The following is a 17,140-nucleotide window of genomic DNA, read 5'->3' as shown; positions in this document are numbered from 1 at the left end:
AAGATGGAACCTAAGGGTGCTTCACCACTGAGCCATATCCTCAGCCCTTTTTATTTTTTATTTTAAGATAGGGTCCACTATGTTGCTGAGGCTGGCCTCAAACCTGCAATCCTCCTGCGTCAGCCTCCTGAATCACTGACTACAGGTGTGTGGGATTTTTTTTCTGGACTTTCTTTACTTATGAATTTGTCCATGATGTCCAGTTGTTCTGGAGTCACTTTTTTTTTTATCACCATTATTGCCTTTATACTTTCTTATAAATAAGGTGTCCATTTATGTATGGTTGAGTTTAAATAGGGACTGTTCATTTTGTATCATGATCTTGATGTCAGAATTTATTTAATCTGTCATTTTTTAAAATTCATAGTCATTTAGACTATTGTAAGTCTTTTATGTTTCATATACAATTTAGATCACTTGGTCAGTTTTATAATAAAGCCTGCTGAGGTTTTGATTGGGATTGCATTGATTCTGTAGAAACACTAGGGTGGCATGAAGTCTTCTGGTACAAGAGCATGATACAGGTCTCCAAATTTAGAAGTTTTCCCACACTTCATTCAGCAGTGTTTTTGTTTATTTGTTTTGTTTTTAATTCTTAGAGCACAGGCCTTTCATGTTACTGTCTTAGTTGTTCGTTGAGTAGTTCATAGTGTTAGTGCCGTTATGAATGGTAATTTTTATTTCATTTTCTGACAAGTTATTGCTAGTACATGAAATACAACTATTTTGTACATTTATCTTGTATCCTGGCACCTTGCTAAACAGTTGTGTTGGTTCTATAAGATTTTTCCTTAGATTCCAATAGGTTTTCTGCATAGACCCCATAACAACATACAAATAAAGTCAGTTTACCTTCATCCTTTTCAATCAGGGTACCTTTTATTTCTTTTTCTTGTCTTATCAAACTTGCTGGAGGATCGTATTCCATGTTGAGTTGAAGGGGTCAAGATGAGGATCCTTGTCTTGTTCTCCCTCTCAGATTGTAGTAGGTTTTTCAGATACTCTCTATCAGGTTGATAAAAATTCTCAGATTATAGATTTTTTTGTCACATGCTTTTGAAATGAATATTGAGAACACCATTGTTTTCTAATCTGTCCACATGGTGAATTGTCTTTGAATATTATAAATCTATTACAACTGCCCTGGTACTGTGGGGTAAATCTCGCTGGTTGAGTTCTATGCTGTGACTGGGGTATAGTTCTGTGGTAGAGCACATGCAGCCAACGCAGCATAAAGCCCAATTACAAAAAAACTGGCAAACAGTTAAGACATGTGTGTGCCCCCAAAACTTCAAAGCCATAATGCAGAGCCCAGGGGACTTTTGCAAAGGTGTTCCAAGCCTGAAAAAGCAATGTGGTGTGAAATCTGTCAGATTACTGTTTTCTCACACGTCAAGTGTCCATGGCTCTGGCAGGAACTGTGTTTAAGGTCTAAGTAAGAAACTAATGAAAAGGACTAGCTAAACTTTGGCTGTGTTTTCCATGTGATGTAATGCAGAGAGGTGGGGAGGGGGACACTGGGCACCCAGGTAGCCCAGCTCTTACAGAAAAGGCAGTCTTGGGCTCGCAGGGTGGGGTGCTTTGAGAAATAGCAGCTCTCTTGCTGGGAAGAGCCCTTAAGGGTAGCTTCAGTCTTTCTCTCACAGAAGTGCTTGTCGGACAGATGTGGAGGAAGTGTCCTGGGACACCGGAAACACAGCTGGCTTCTGTGGAGGTCTGACCACTCCCTCTTTCCCACAGTGAGCCCTTGATTTCATTCACAGACAGAAATTAATTCTGTGGCACCCACCAGCACTTAGATTTTAGGCTTTTTGATTGTACTATAGAATTTTGGATTGGAAGAAGTTTTGATATCCTCCCCCAGTGGTCCCCAAGCTCCCTTAGAAAGGCCTCCTCCTGGTGCTGGCAGTGGACAGTCCTCTCTGCTTCTTACCCCTGGCCCCTCCTCCCAGTAATTCCAAGACACCGCAGCCACTGAAGACAACTGAACCCAAATGATGAGGGAGGCTATTTGAAAAGAATACTCAGGAAATTCTGTTTTCCCTATTAGCTTTCCACACTGTGACAAAATACCTGACAAAATCAACTTCGAGGAGGAGAGATTGATTTTGGCTCACAGTTGCAGAGGTTTCAGTCCAAGGTCACTTTGCTCCATTGTTTCTGGGCTTGTGATGAGGCAGAGCATCGCGGCAGGGAGCATGTGGAGGAGCAGAGCTGCTACCTCATGGCAGCCAGGAAACAGAGCGACAGGGAGGAAGTCAGGGAGAAAGAGGGAGGCTGGGGACAAAACAGACCCTCAATGACACGCCCCCAGTGACCCACGCCTTCCATCAGCCCAGCCTCCCAGGGTTACCACTGCTTCCCAAAGCCCATTAAGCTACGAATCCATCAGTGGGTCAGTCCACTAAGGAGGTCAGAGCCCTGGTGGCCCAGTCCTCTCCTAAGCCCACCTCTGCTGCAGTCGGGGAGGCTTTCAACACAGGAGCTTCTGGGGCAGCTTAATATCAAACCATAACCTGCCCTAGCAGGGACTTCTGTCCAGGGTCACTGAATCCCAGACTCTCCCCTTAGGCTATTGAGGGCTGCTGAAGTCCCACCTCCCCAAACCTCAGCTGCACGTTGTTCTGGGTCTGTCCACGAGTGCACACCAGCCTCCCACGTCACCTCCTTCTAGGCAAGGGGAGTCTTTGAGTCACTCTGCACAACTCACTTCTTTGACATAAGAAACTAACCTGCAGGCCGTGCGTGGGTAGCAGTGCTCACGCCAACAGAGCTGCAGAGCCGGTGAAAGTGTGCCTGGCTGAAAGGGCAGCAGGAGGCCCAGCCTTCCCTTTCCCCACATTGCCAAGGTCAAGAGCTCTGCTTCTCTTGGTGAACAGTTCAACACTATGGCAGATCACAGAAAGCCTTCAGCTCTGTCCACCCTCCCTACCCCCAGCTGGTGCTGAATCTTATGGGTCTCTTTGGTTCACTCTTAGGAGATGGTGGTTGTACTTGGTCTTAAGGAGGACATTTGTACACTCTTGTTTGCTGGTGCTAAGCTGTGACCTGCACAAGCCGTATTGATGTTGTACTTCATAGGCCTAGCAGCACTGGGGTTGGTAGTATTACCCAGAGCTTCTTGGGCAGCTGTCCTGTGCTTGTTTGGTGATATTACTTTATTAATGTGATATCTTGTAGCTCATCACCTTAATCTAACGATTAGCAACAAAGAGGTGGAATTTAAAATGGGTTGACAATCAACAGTTCTCGTGTGACCAGGCCTCCAGTTCCCATTTCTTTAAGGTCGTATGTGACTTGGGAAGGGGTTAGGTGGAGATGGCTGTGGAGAAATAGAGTGCAGTGATGGCCAGGATCCTTCTCAGCTCAGAAACATTTATGATTTGAAATAGGCCTGCAGGCCTTGAGACGAGCCAGCCTGTGGCTAGGGTGGGATGCTGACAGCTCAGGAGTAGCTTTCCTCACCACTGTCTATGAAGATTTAGTGCTAGAACCACCAGTGACAGAGGAAGAGTTAGCATCACTCAGGACTCCAGTTTGGAGAGGACGGAAGTGGTTCTGGAGAGCAAGTCGTCTGGGAGACGTGCTGGGATCTTGTGGGATCCATCCTGTGGGATCTTGTTAGCACCTCCAGGAGCCAGGGCAGCCGTCCCCAGCTGCCCATGGCATCAAAGATGTCTTCTATCCCCATGGGAAGAAGCTCGGAGCACAGATGACAGTGTCTTTCTAGAACTCATGTATGTCAGCCCCTGAGCTGACATTACTCCATCAGAGCAAGCAGAGGTTTTCCACAAAGGAACTGAATATCAAAGTTGGCACGGGGTCTTAGTGATGGAGCATTTGCTGGGATTTGGCCCGTGGGACCCACATGTGAATGAGAACTGCTGGGAACGTCAGTGGCCCCGTAAGAACTTGGCAAGGAGTTGCACCGGGAGCCTGCGAGTGCTCATGGGCACATCGCCAGCAGAGTGTTGTGCACATTTTCTATTGAAATGAAGGTATAAAGAATGCTAGAAAAATAGAGAACAGACATCTGGAAGGTTCTGTCTCCATAGAAAGATTTGCTTTACATCTGATGACAAACACCCGCCATGGCTCCTTTCTTCATATTCTCAGTCTGCAAGATCCACTTCTGGTCCTGTCCTCCAGCCCCTCACCACACTCACCCCTGGCATTGGGAGCCCTAGTCTGTAAAGGCTGATGGATTTCTGAGTTGCAAGTCCCCCAGGGAATCCCTTCCTGCTTTGTTCCAATCATTGAATAGTAGTAGTATCTACTTTCTCAGTTCTTGCCTTCAGGAAAAAAGAAAGATTCCCCTCCCATCACCCTTAGGCTGATTTGGTCTGTGTTTAAACACTGTTCACCTTCTGACTAGGAGCTCTGGACACTGGGGAAATTACTCAACCTCCCTGGGCATGAATATCCTTATCTCCCAAATCAGCACAGTAATGGCACCTACCTCTTCGTCTCAGAGAGTAACTTTGTGTGACCTCAATAAAATAACTAAAATGCCTGCCTTGCTTCTCCCAGGAACTTTCTGCACATGGTGGCCCTTCCCTTCCAGCACTCTCCCTCCCTCTCAATTCTGAAGAGAGACGCCCGGGGCTGAGGTGGGTGTTTTCACCTCTGTGGCCAGCAGTGTGGTTACCACCAGCTTTGCTAGGCCCGTGCTTCTCAGGGAGCACTGAAGAGCCCTGGGAGATGGGGATGCATTTTATCAACACCGCGGGCAGGAGACAGGCGTGTGGAGGAGGAGCTGGGATGACAGTCGGAGCCGCCACACAGCGCCAGGGCGTGTCCCCCTCTGGGAGCAGAGGTAGAGGGGAGACCCACGAGGACAGGATGTGCTGTGGGAAGTGGCATGGAGGGAGAGCAGGGAGCTGTGGTGAGGTGGCTCTGAGCAAGGTCTTGGGGTCATTGATCAGAGCCTGCATTGGGGGAAGCAGGAAGGCAGGAGGTGGGGCTGGACCACTGAAGGCCAGACAGACGAGTGACGCTCTTTAGTGCCCCCCAAACACGAGCTGCCGTACACTCCCGCCTCGGGGTCCTTAATGCAGCCTCCCGGAGCACACAGCCTGGGGCGGCTCGCATGGACACTGAGGACAGGCCTGTGGGTGTTCCTGGGATGGGGCACTCTGGGCCTTAGACAGTAAGGGCAGGAAATGCAAGAGTGTGGTGGTTCTGCAGATGTGCAGACCCCAGGGGTTTCTCTGGATGCATGACCTGTATGTCACCTCTGTGGTGACAACATGGGCATGGGTTTGCTGGTGAGAGGAACCAGCATGTGCAGCTTACCGTGCTGCAGCCTAGGGTTCTCCCTGGGCACTTCACCGTGGTTCTCCATCCACCTGGCACCCGAGGTTGGCTTCACTCTCTGGTCTAGGGTTGCAAGGTCATTTAGAAGCAGTGCAAGGGGATGCTCACTCCCTGATTGACAGGTGGGATGCACCCACACCTCCAACCATTCTGTAGGAGTAGGAATCCCAACAGGCAACAGCTTGGCTTCTCATTTTGAAGAATTCTGTCATCACTATGCAGTTTATTAAGTGGCATCCCGACTCCAGTGACTCTAATTGGGAAGGTGTGAGGAGATTCCCATTATCATTACTGCTTTAGGAAGACAGGGGCATGTTTCTATCAATGACCTTTCCACATCCTGCTTTGCACTACTGCGTTTAGAAGTGAGGTGGCATTTGTGCCTACCTGCACTGCTGGCTTTGCTGTAACTGAACCACTCATGTTGGTAAGAGTGTCCAGGCTTGGTCAACCCCACACTTGCCAGGGGGAGCAATGTCTGATTCTTCCATTCTGTGTTTTGATTATAAAATCTCTGTTAAAATAGTAATCTGGGGGCTGAGGCTGCAGCTCAGTGGCAGAGCCCTTGCCTAGCATGTGTGAGGCCCTGGATTCGATCCTTAGCACCACATAAAAATAAACAAATAAAAGCATTCTATCCATCTACAACTAAAAAAAAAATTAAATAGTAATCTGGAAGCAACTTCCATCCATGAGATTTACTGTTTCATGATGTTTTACATGGGTAGGTTTTTACTAGACATTCATTGGACACTGTCAAAGAAAAAAATAGTAAAATAGAAGTTAAAGGGTTTTTTTTCTTTTTCAACTGATGATATACATCAAGAAGCATGTTAAGCTTAGCTAGTTTCCTAAGTGTAAGTAGGATCGGAGCTTTCGAAGGGAAGCAAGAAGACAGGGGCAGGTGATGGTAGTCTTGTCCAGGGTCGGAGTTCATTTTATCCCTAACTGCTAAAAGATCCATGGTGGAAATCGTTGCAGGTGCTGCCAGCTCTCTTGCCCTTCCACAGGGCTGGGGCAGTCACATTCTGTCAGTTCTTAGAGCAGTTCTTCCAAGGAGCTGTCTTTGTGAGCCTCGAATATTGCCTGTTGGCTGCCAAATGCCAGTGTGCTTCAGGGAAGAGCTGAGATGAAAGGGGGAAGTGGAGGAATAGCAGAGAAAGAGAGGAAAAGAAGCAAATGTTGGCCTCAGCAGAGAAACTAGGGCTGGTGTTCAAAGAAGGGAAGGAAGGAAGGAAGGAAGGAAGGAAGGAAGGAAGGAAGGAAGGAAGGAGGCAGGCTGGGCATGGTGGTGCACATCTGTAATCCCAGCAGCTCTGGAGGCCAAAGCCAGCCTCAGTAACTTAGTGAGGACCTAAGCAACTTAGCAAGACCCTGTCTGAAATTTTAAAAAATAAAATTTGGCTGGGGATGTTGCTCAGTGTTTAAGTGCTCCTAGTTTCAATTGCTGGTACTCCCCCATATTAATGATAAATAAAATAAAATAAAACATAGGCCAAATGCATGACAAAAGAAATGCTAGGTCTGTTCTGTATGTGTCGTGAAGACTTTTTATAAAAAATATCTTTGTATCTACTGTAGAAATTAAGATCTAGGGCACATTCAAGGATATGAACAAAGAAGGAAAACAATGCAGGCATAAAATGATATATTTTGTAAAATAATTCTTAAAATTTCAAGGATAATGCATGCTCATTAAAAAAAGTCTAAGTCATTAGGAGAGGAAAAAAGAAAACAAAACTGAAAGTTTCCTCTTTTCATTTATTTCTATTCTTGATTCAATTCCTGTCCACAGAGACAGCTGAGGCCAATGACAGCTGTCCTTCATACGTTCTTCCTGGTTCTTACACACTGATAGGTACATCTGCATAGATCAGAGAGAGGTTAGGAAGGTTTACCCTAAATGCAGATAGCTACATGCAAAAGCCAGTCTAGAGAGACTGCATGTTGTGTGACTGCATTTGTAGGACATGCTGCAGGAGGCAGGACTGCAGGGAAGGTAAACAGAGGTTGCTGCAAGTTTGGGGGAGGGTGGCAGATGGTTGAACATGCAAGGTGCAGGGCATTTTTTTAGGGAGGTGAAATTATTCTGTATGTTCTTGTAGTGGTGGACGTGTGATACTAATCCAATCTTATAGAGCTTTATAGCAAAAAGAATAACCCTTACTATTTGAAAGTTAAACAATCAATCAGGACGTTGAGACCCCAGGATGTAATGTGGACTGTGATGAAGGAATCTGGTTGTACCACAAGAGTGTGATACAGTCTCACTGAAGTGGGTAGGGAGAAAAGCGTGCGCTTAGGTAGCTTTGGAAATGACTGGTGGTTGCAAATCTAATAACAAAAAGTGCTGTATATAAGCTCTGGGCTTTAATTGGTAAAAATCATTCCCCATAAGGTACAGGGTGACAATTCTAAAAGCACTATCTATGTATGTGAAATTGAACAAATAATTAAGTGGGTGGCCAATGGGGTAGCAGATTCCTCACTATTTTAGAGGAAGGATACAGATAAGAAATGGGGAAGACCAGAACAACGTGATGGTGATGGAGTTGCAGTCCTATGTATGATACCATGATCTCTTAACATCAACTACAGGAGGAGTCACAGAAAATGTTCAGATATGTGTATATGCACAGGTACTGCCTTGCACATTCAGCAGAGGACTTAGAAGCAACAGTGGGCCCCAGCAACACTGAGCACCCTGACAGCCCAGCTCTTGGTTTCTAAATACCATTTTCCACTGGTACCCATTGGAGATGAGGGCTTGGTCAGGGTATCTACAGAATGAGCCTGGAACGTTTCCTAGAGCCAGAAAATAGCAAAACGATGGGGCTTCTCACATGAGCACAGTAGCAAACGAAGAGAGCTCCCAATGTCATAGCTGGAACAGTCTGAACAACCAAATAAATAAAGCAGTATTGGAGGAAAGCCCAAGGTGTAAAGTCCTACCCAGGCATCCATAGTGGTAAAAGTCAAATCAGCCAACAAATAAGCACTGTGCATGGTGATTAAACAGTGCAGTTCCTTGGATGGAATTCTGGGATGAACTAAGGGGATTAAATAAGAACTGAGGAAATCTGAATCAAGTATGGACTATAGTTAAAGATGACGTATCATGATTGGTGTGTTTGTTCTGTCAAATGTGCCATACTAAAGTGAGATGACAACAGTAGGGGACACTGAGCACAGGGGATTTTATTACTATATTTTCAACTTTTCCATAAATATAAAAGTATTCTAAACGTTAAATAATATTTAAAATATGCCTTGAAACTTTTTGTGTTGTTGATCTAGATGTATACTTGTTTTTCTCTAGACAATTTATGTGACATATATGAAGAGAGAGATCTAGATACATACGTCAGATACTTAAAAGTATACTTGGTTACACTGGTCAGTTTTAATTTACGTGCATTTTACCACAGTTAAACTTATTTTTACCATGTGGTGTCCATTTCAGTATTACGTGTTGCTTGCATAGGTCTGGGTTCCTGTGTTTCTAGAGCCCAGCAGACAGAGTCGGGGAGGAACCTGAGCACAGGTGCAGGCTTTGTAAATCTGCCAACTGTGTGAGTAGCACAAATGTCCCGTAGTTGAGTCACCACGGGATGCCAGACACCATGTGTGCTCAGAGGCAGAGGAAAGGGGAAAGCCAGCACTCTGTGGGGCGCAGACTCCTTGAAGACCCTGCAGCACCGAGAGAGTGCTGGATCCATCCTCACCCCCATAAAAAAAAGGAAGAAAGAGTCTTATGTTTAACTATATACATTTTTTTGTTGATTCATTCAGAAAATAGAATTCAAGATTCTTGTTTGCAGCCAGTAGAGAACAAAGATAAACATGTACCATACATGACCCAAAATATACCTTAAAGAATGAAAAAGGATTGTATGGTAAACCTGGATAGTCCAGTGTAGCTCGGATTTACATCTGGGACAGATGAGACCTGAGTGCCAAAGGCCTTGGGAGCACTCACTGGGACTTGGGGTGACTCCCCAGGCTGTGGAGGAGGAGGCTTAGGAAGGGGAAGCCAGCACACAGACCCAGGGCCTCATGAGGGAACTCTGGCAAGGTCACCCTGGGACTGGACAGAAACCAGAGACTGGGAGAATGGGCTTGGCTTGGAGCTTTTCGAGAAGAGAAGTGCAGCCCCTTCCGTGGAAAGGAATCCCAACCTATCAGGAGACAACAGAGCAAGGCAGGCCGTCACCAAAGTGGGCCTGCCCCACGGCTCCCATCCGTCTCCCCCAGGAAATGAGTGTCCTAGGAGCTGCCTTCAGCCACTGTGGGGAACGGTAGGGTTGGCCGAATCTTCAGTAGTTAGCATAACATCTTCTCAAAAAAGTCCAAAGTCTTACACCCTCCATCCTCCATCCTGTTAGATTTCACCAACAGGCAAGTCACTTAACGCACGTGCCCATAAACACGGTCAGCACAGCCAGGCTTGGAAGAGCGATAAGTAAGAGATCTCCCAGAGGAGCAGAAAAGCTTTATGTTTCCCAATAAGCAATTGTTGGGAATTCAGTATCCTGTAGCTTTGCCATCTTTTCTCAGGCAAAGAGACGCTTATATAGAGATTTGAGATCATCATTGTTTTTAAGTGCTGTTCATGATGGGCAAACTTTAAAGACAAAGTCATCCCTTAGTGCTATGAGGAGTTGGTTCCAGGACCCCCCCCACCATGGATACCCCAAACCATGGGTTCTTGTTCCTTATTTTAAATGGCTATGCCATCTCTGGACTACTAGTAGTGTCTAACACAAAGTGAATGCTGTGCAGATAACGGCTATACTGTATTGTTTAGGGAATAATGACAAGTAAAAACGTCAGCATGTGTGCAAAGCAGACAAAATATTTTTCCGAACGTTTTTGATGCGTGTTCGGTTGAATTCGTGGATGCAGAAAGCAGAGATATGAGGGGCTGACTGTGCTTCTGTCCAGTCGGTTTGAATGCTAGCCCAGGATTCTGTGACGACCCTCGCAGCCATGTGAGTATCTTCAGATAGAATGGAGCTGACAACATTCAGTGACACTTTAACAGTAACACAGACTTTGATCTCACCAAGTTCAGTTCCCCACTCTCTCCCCAGCCCAGCCCCATTACCTGGAAAAATCTCTCCAAAGCTTTCAAATTTCTTTCTCATCTCCTCATCTAACCTTTTTGGACCAACTGCCCCCCATCCATATTCTTTCAGGCTGCTTTTCCTGTCCCCAACCCCACAGGGGAGGCTTCCTGACACCTGTCAGACGGAGGAGCTGCCTACGCATCATTGCAGTGCGGGGGCCCGCCTGTTCCCAGGACAGGTGCTGGGGAACCACTTTCTTTGCACTGTCAGCATCCAGATGCAATCCTGGCTTAGGAAATTTAATCAAAGTAAGATACTGCAGAAGGTGCCAGAATTGCAGGGCCACAAGGATGTGACCTTTCGAGTACAGATTTCCCATCTACCATAGGAATCCTTTCTGCAATATCCAATGTCTTTTAAGAAGGAAAGAGAAGCCCTAGGCCTTACAGTGTTCACATTCTCTGCTTGGAAACAGATTCCTTGCAGGAGTCAACAGCCGCCATCTGTAGCTCCTGCTGCAGCTGAGATCCATACCTGGTAGCACAGATGTGAGTCTGATTCCGCACGGAGTGTGTGGAAAGGGGCAGGAAGTTATAAGAGCATTGCTCATTGCTCAGGTGTGAGATGTTGATGTGACACATGAATTCATTTACCCACAGCTTTGGAAAGTTGCTGTTAAATTTCTAATGGGGCAAAACAGGTATTTTAAAGCTGAGATTAAATGAGGTCATTTCTCATTGATGTGCCAGGTGTGGGGATTTGATTTGGTAGCTAAAATCTTCCACTTAAATTAGCTCAAAAGGGGTAACCAGCTCATCAGGAGGAATTGTAAGAGCTTTCCTTCCTGAGTACTTTATACAGAAATTTATACGAATATATAGGGTTGGAAAATATTTTTGGGACGTTCCACTCTTCTATGTGGACTCAGGAATTTTCCTTTTTCAACATGTATTTTATTTTGCTTCTGATTATCATGTACTTATTGTGGCGTTTGGGGTAATATTTCAGTGCATTTCTTTCTTTCAAATGCTAACTACATAAAATCTTCCTGGACGTCAGAAAAGAGACCTACAATAAAACCAAGTACTAGTGCAATTAATTTTTTTTCTGATAAAATTGAAGAAAGCTAAATTTCTGTTTATCTTGCTTTAAAATGTGTGTCCAACAAAGCAGTGCTGCACTCACATTTCGACAGGGAACAGACAATGCTGAGAAGTTTTAAAGGTGAAAGGCAGTCTTTGAAGGTCTTGTAACTGAACGAAGAATGCAAGGTAAAAATTAAAGGAGGTTTAATTAGAACAAATGTAAACAATAGAAAGGTAGGTGACACATTTATCATGTAAAAGTTTTATGCTTTTAGTAACATCTCTTAGAAAAACTGTACATCAAAATTAATTTCTAAAGAAATTATATTTTGCACATTTTCTCATTATATAACCAGAGACATTTTGATTACATAGTAGAATTCAGCATTAAAAAAATAATCCATTTGAAGCTGGGCATGGTGGTGCACACCTGTAATCCCAGCAACTCAGGAGGCTGATGCAGGAGGATAACAAGTTCAAAATCAGCCGGGGAAATTCAGTGAGACCCTTTATCTAAATAAAAATTACAAAGGGCTGAGGATGTAGCTCAGTGGTAGAGCCCCTGGGTTCCATGTCCAGTACTGCAAAAATAAATAAACTATTTCAAAATTTAATAAGCCACATAAAGTCATCTTTCAAGGAAAATGATCAATTATAAGCTTTGAAAAAATTCAAATAACCCATAAATGAAATTGGACAGAAATACATCTTACAGAAATTCTACTACGTAACATTTGACTTTCACTGCTGAACTGTAGGACTACATCCAGTTTCAATATTTGCTTCATAACGTCAACACTAGCTGACTAGCTAACGCTGAATCCAGCCAGAAACAAGTCATCTGCTCATGTGGTCGGACTTAGTAACCTCTTACCACACACTTGGCCTTTCAACAGTGCCAAGTTTTAATAGGGCTGGTCAGCCATTAAAAGGCGAATTTCTAAAAGACGTGTGAGGGTCAGTAATAGCCAGACTTTTGAACCAACGTGAAGGTCATCTGGCTAATGCTGGCATCCAGTCTGGGCACCACAGGCAGGATCTCAGGAGGTTCATGGTGAGCTCCCATCAGACACGTCTGTACCTTACTGGGCAACTGTGCAGTCGTACACCCAGACTGGCAGGAGTTGACCTGTGTCAAGGAAACACAGTTTTCTGCAGCTTTCAAGTGACTGTCTTTGTTTTTAAACAGGTTGTTTGGTATCAAATCAGTAATCCAGACAGACTGTTCCAGTACCTGGAAGATCGTAGTAAACCCAGAGCTATCCTGGTACCACCATGCCAACCCCATCCTGCTGTTGGTGATGTACTACACGCTGGCCACGCTGATCCGCATCTGGTTACAAGAACCCCTCGTAAGGACCAAAGGTTTCCTGCTCTTGTCCACTTAGGGACCTGGAGCCCACAGGCTGAACGGCTCATTCCTGCTATCCCCAACAGATCAGTACTGTATCCCAACACGGCCATTCCTGCTGTCCCTGACTGATCAGTATTGTATCCCAATATATCCATTCCTGCTATCCCCAACTGATCAGTAACATATCCCAGCATGGCGCCAGTGTGTTAGTTATAGTGATCAATTCTGCAAACAGCGGTAAGCGAACAAGAATACTACCAGAGTGGAGACTAGCTTCCTTTGCTGAGAGCACAGTGCTGCTTCACCTGGGGGTGGGAGTGTTCGTTGTCACTGAGCAGGTTCTAGCATAAGGCAATGCTAGCTGGGCCCACCACCTGCCTCTGGAAGGTAAATGTTGTGCCATCTCACAGCTGAGGAAAACGAGGCTGAGATCACACACTGATGGTGCAAGTCCAGTCCCAGCCAGTGCTCTCAGCCACACTGAGGTCTTCAAGACTGCCCGCATGCCCCGCGCTCACAGTGGTTGGGGCTCCCTTCTTCTCCAGTGCTCTTGTCCTCTGAGGGTGCTGTGGAGGTGGTCTAGCTCGGGGGGCCCATGCCTGCCGTGCAGTCAGGTGCACAGGACCCTACCTTTCTGCACGATTGAGAACTAGTTTATGTCCTGTGGGATTTCAAGGGGAGGACTGCAGCTTGCATGGCTTCTCTCTTTTTTTTCAGCAATAAAAGGTTTCTGTCCTCCTCTCTTTCCCTAAAGGGCTGTGAGAGGCTCATGTGAGGTGGCCTATTGGCTCCTGCAGGAGACAGGCCCTGGAGGTGAGGGTGTCGTGCCTTCTCCTCACCACCTGCAGGGGGCGCCGCTCAAGCCACAACTGCTGAGCCAACCTAGCTAAGCCCAGGTCCCCCTCCGGTCTGGCCTTCTGGATCTCTTCTGTCCTGGGGCCCAAGCAGGTTTCTGCTTTCCTGGCCCCTGTCTTCACACCCAGACTGGGAGGTCTGCACATTAATTCCATCTGTCAGTCAACAAATATTTCCCTCTGCATCCCACTTAAAGCTAGAGCCCAGCAGGCAAGGGCCACGAGCGCCAGGCCTACACTCATAGGGACCCTGTGTTCTTCCAGTGAACAGCTGTCCAGAGTGAAGAGTATCTGTATTAGAGAGGGACAGTGGCACTGGGCGAGCTGTGTGTCTGTGGATGCAGTGATCTGTCTGCCCTCCTGTGTGGTGCCTCTTCCCCATGTGTGGACAGGCACTGGGCTGTGGGGGAGCCATGGGCAGGGTCAGGGTCACAAGGACCATCCTGTCAGCAAGGTTCTCACAGATCACCCTACCTTTAGGGACTGATGACCGACACATAGCGAGAAAACACTCCTAGGGTCAGAGGGAGTGAGGCACTCATGTTGCAGTTTTTCCAGTTCTCTTCTAAAATTTGTGCCAGTAAAACCCATGAAAATATTGTGTTCACTTACTGCACAAACACGTGGATATGTACATGTGTATGTCCAGAACCAAGAACACGTACAGAAGAAGTCCAAACAGGAACTCCTTACACATTACGGAAATGAAGGTGTTGGAGTGATTCTGAGCTCCAGCGCCTGTAGCTTTCCCTGTGGTCCTGCGGTCTCTGGAGGACGTAGTACAGGGCAAAGGTCTGCTCTTGTTCTGCTGTTGCTACTCTGGGCTGTTGGGTACGAGGGGCAGAGAGTGCTGGGAGAGAAGCCCGCCGCCGTGCACAGGCAATGGCAGTGACCAAGCCTCCGTGCCTGGAGGGTACGGAGTAGAGGGATTAAGCTAGCATCCACATTCCAGGTGGTCAGTACACACAGTGGCCGGGGAAGGCCTTTCTCACTGGGCAGTGTCCAAGGGCGGGCTCTGATGATATCAGAGTTCCAGATGACCTGGCACATCTTGTGGAAAATGCCAGCCACCTGAAGTGCATGCCCAGGTAAAGGCCCATCAGATGTGTTCGGGGTGAGAGAGAAGCAGACCTTGAGAGTCAGGTGTCCGGTGCCCCTGCACTTGCCACGGGGTTGCCCCCAGGAGGCCTCACAAACAGACATGCCATGGAGTCAGAGAAGCTGTAGGTCCCTGCAGGACCCAGCCAATCCAGAAATGCCAGAACCCGCAGGTTAGCCTGGAGCTGGGCAAAATCACCTGTTACAAGCCCATTGTATGTAGTGCTGAATATCACGTGCCGTCTGTTGGACACTGTCACACAATGAAACCAGTGGTGGTTGGGCACCCACTGTTAGCCTAAGGCACGTAACACATGGTACAGCCCCATCCCTGCTGGTGCCCGTCTCAGCCCCCTTGTGAAGCCCCTGAGCTGGCAGCAGAACCACCCAAGCCAGGCACTGTGTGCATAAAGCCCTTCCAGGCCGGGGATCGGGGCTGCTCCCCTCAGGTGCTCTGTCTGGCACACTGGAATCCCATGTCGGGCAGTAATGCTATGTCCACGCTCCCCACTCCAGGGTTGGTGATGTGCTAGCGTCCCCTCTGTGGGGTCGCCTTTGTTGGGAAAACATACCAAAGCACCGGCTGTCCGCTCACACTGACTCCGTCCTGTGCACCACCACTAACAGGGCCAGCGGGCGCCTCATCAGGCAGTGCCACAGGTGTGCTCCTGTGGCACTAGATGTGCTCCTGCTTGATGCCACCTGTGAGCGTCGGCAGGACCTGCCTTTGTCAACACCATCTTAGGGACAGGTCCCTGTGCTGGCTCACGCAGCAGCCCTGCCCTCTCGTGAAGGCTCAGCCCCGGAGCACAGCTGTTTCTAGTGCAATGCAGGTCCACACTGAGAAGCCGGGGTGCTCACACCGGGAAATGTCATGGGACGTGCGGTGTCGTGGGAATCAGGGACCACTTTGACATTCTTGTCAAGTACCAGAGAGCGTTTTTGTGGTTTTTAAGAGTGTGTTGATCAAATCCTATAGAGTATACACTAACTTTGAAAAATAATCACGTGGGGCAAAGATACAAATCAGGCTACCCAGATCTGCTTCGGAGGCTGTCTAAGCTTTTTTGCTGTTGCTACTAAAAGATTTGACCAGAACAATTTTAGGGGACAAAAAATTTATTTGGGGGCTCACAGTTTCAGAGGTCTCAGTCCATAGGCAGCAGGCTCCACTCCTCGGGACTCAAGATGAAACAGGACCTCATGGCAGGAGAGTGCGGCAGAGGGAAGCAGCTCACATGATGATCAGGAAGCAGAGACTCCACTTGCCAGACACCAATATATACCCCAAAGCCACGCCCCAGTTCCCACCTTCAGCCACACCCCACTACTTCAGTTATCACCCCATTAATCCCTATCAAGGGATTAATTCACTGGTTAGGTTTAATGCTCTAGCACCCCAATCAGTTCTCCTCTGAACCTTCTTGCATGTCTCACCCGTGAGCTTTGGGGGACACCTCACATCCACACCATAACAGAGGCAGATCTGTCTCTGTGGCTGTTTCAGGTGCAGGACGAGAAGACCAAGGAGGAGGACAGATCCCTGGTTTGCAGCTCCAACCAGAAAACTGCGGAGAGGAAGCGGAGCCTGTGGTACGCCGCCCAGTACCCAACCGACGAGAGGAAGGTGAGCTTGGGACTTGTCTCCCGGGTGCATTCTGTTGCTGAACGAGAACCTCACATAGCAGATGTCAGCCTGAGTCAGGGGACTTCGAGGTAGAGCTGTGTTCAGAGAGGGACCAGCACTCCACACCTGGGTCCAGTTAGACCCCATGAGAGCACCACATCTCGGACTGCTTCAATTCTACAAAGAAAGAGTGCTCCTAATTTTTTAAACTCTATATTTAAAGAAAACAAAAAGTAAGGAAGGACACTGTGGCTTTGGAGAATGAAAGTTTCAGTGTTGAAATACATCATTGCAAATAATGTCACTCCACGGAGCAGCCGGCCACAGTTGTTACTCAAGAACCTCCTGGAGAAGACCCAAAGCTCCCTGCATGTGTGGTGAACACCTCTCCCTTCTTTGAGGCAGCTGTGTGTATGGACAAGAAAAAGTGGGTCACAGGGCTAGCCCCCAGAACGCCCGCGACAGCTGCTACATGTGATACGTAATTCAGACGCCTTTGCTCATTGACTGGCCATTTGAACTCCGTCAGTGCTGTGTCGACTTGCTCTAACGCCCGTTTGCAGTGCTGTGGAGACAGGTCCTTTATCATTCTTGACGGGGTCAGCATTTTGCTTCCAAGCATGCCAGAAGAGGAGGGGCTCTGGTATATGGTGGCAGGTGGGTTTCCCTAAGACCCTGGGCCTGCTGTCAGCGTGCCTGTCCTGTGCTGAGAGGCCAGGAGGACAGGAGGTGCCGGG

General features: G+C 47.3%; 1 protein-coding gene across 11 annotated transcripts in view; it reads left to right on the top strand.

Annotated features, from left to right (window-relative positions):
- Positions 1 to 17,140, top strand: part of Piezo2 (piezo type mechanosensitive ion channel component 2) — a 349,401-nt gene that overhangs the window by 222,246 nt on the left and 110,015 nt on the right. For all 11 annotated transcript variants that reach the window (XM_048806753.1, XM_048806747.1, XM_048806749.1 and 8 more), the window contains exons 8-9: positions 12,660 to 12,822; positions 16,284 to 16,403. In XM_048806753.1, the coding sequence (XP_048662710.1) occupies positions 12,660 to 12,822; positions 16,284 to 16,403 (283 nt within the window). The remainder of the gene's footprint in view (positions 1 to 12,659; positions 12,823 to 16,283; positions 16,404 to 17,140) is intronic.

Source organism: Marmota marmota, unplaced genomic scaffold (genome assembly GCF_001458135.2).
Source record: "Marmota marmota marmota unplaced genomic scaffold, marMar, whole genome shotgun sequence".
Classification (NCBI taxonomy): Eukaryota; Metazoa; Chordata; class Mammalia; order Rodentia; family Sciuridae; genus Marmota; species Marmota marmota.
The sequence above is the reverse complement of the archived record's forward strand: the minus strand, read 5'-3'. Positions and strand labels throughout refer to the sequence as shown.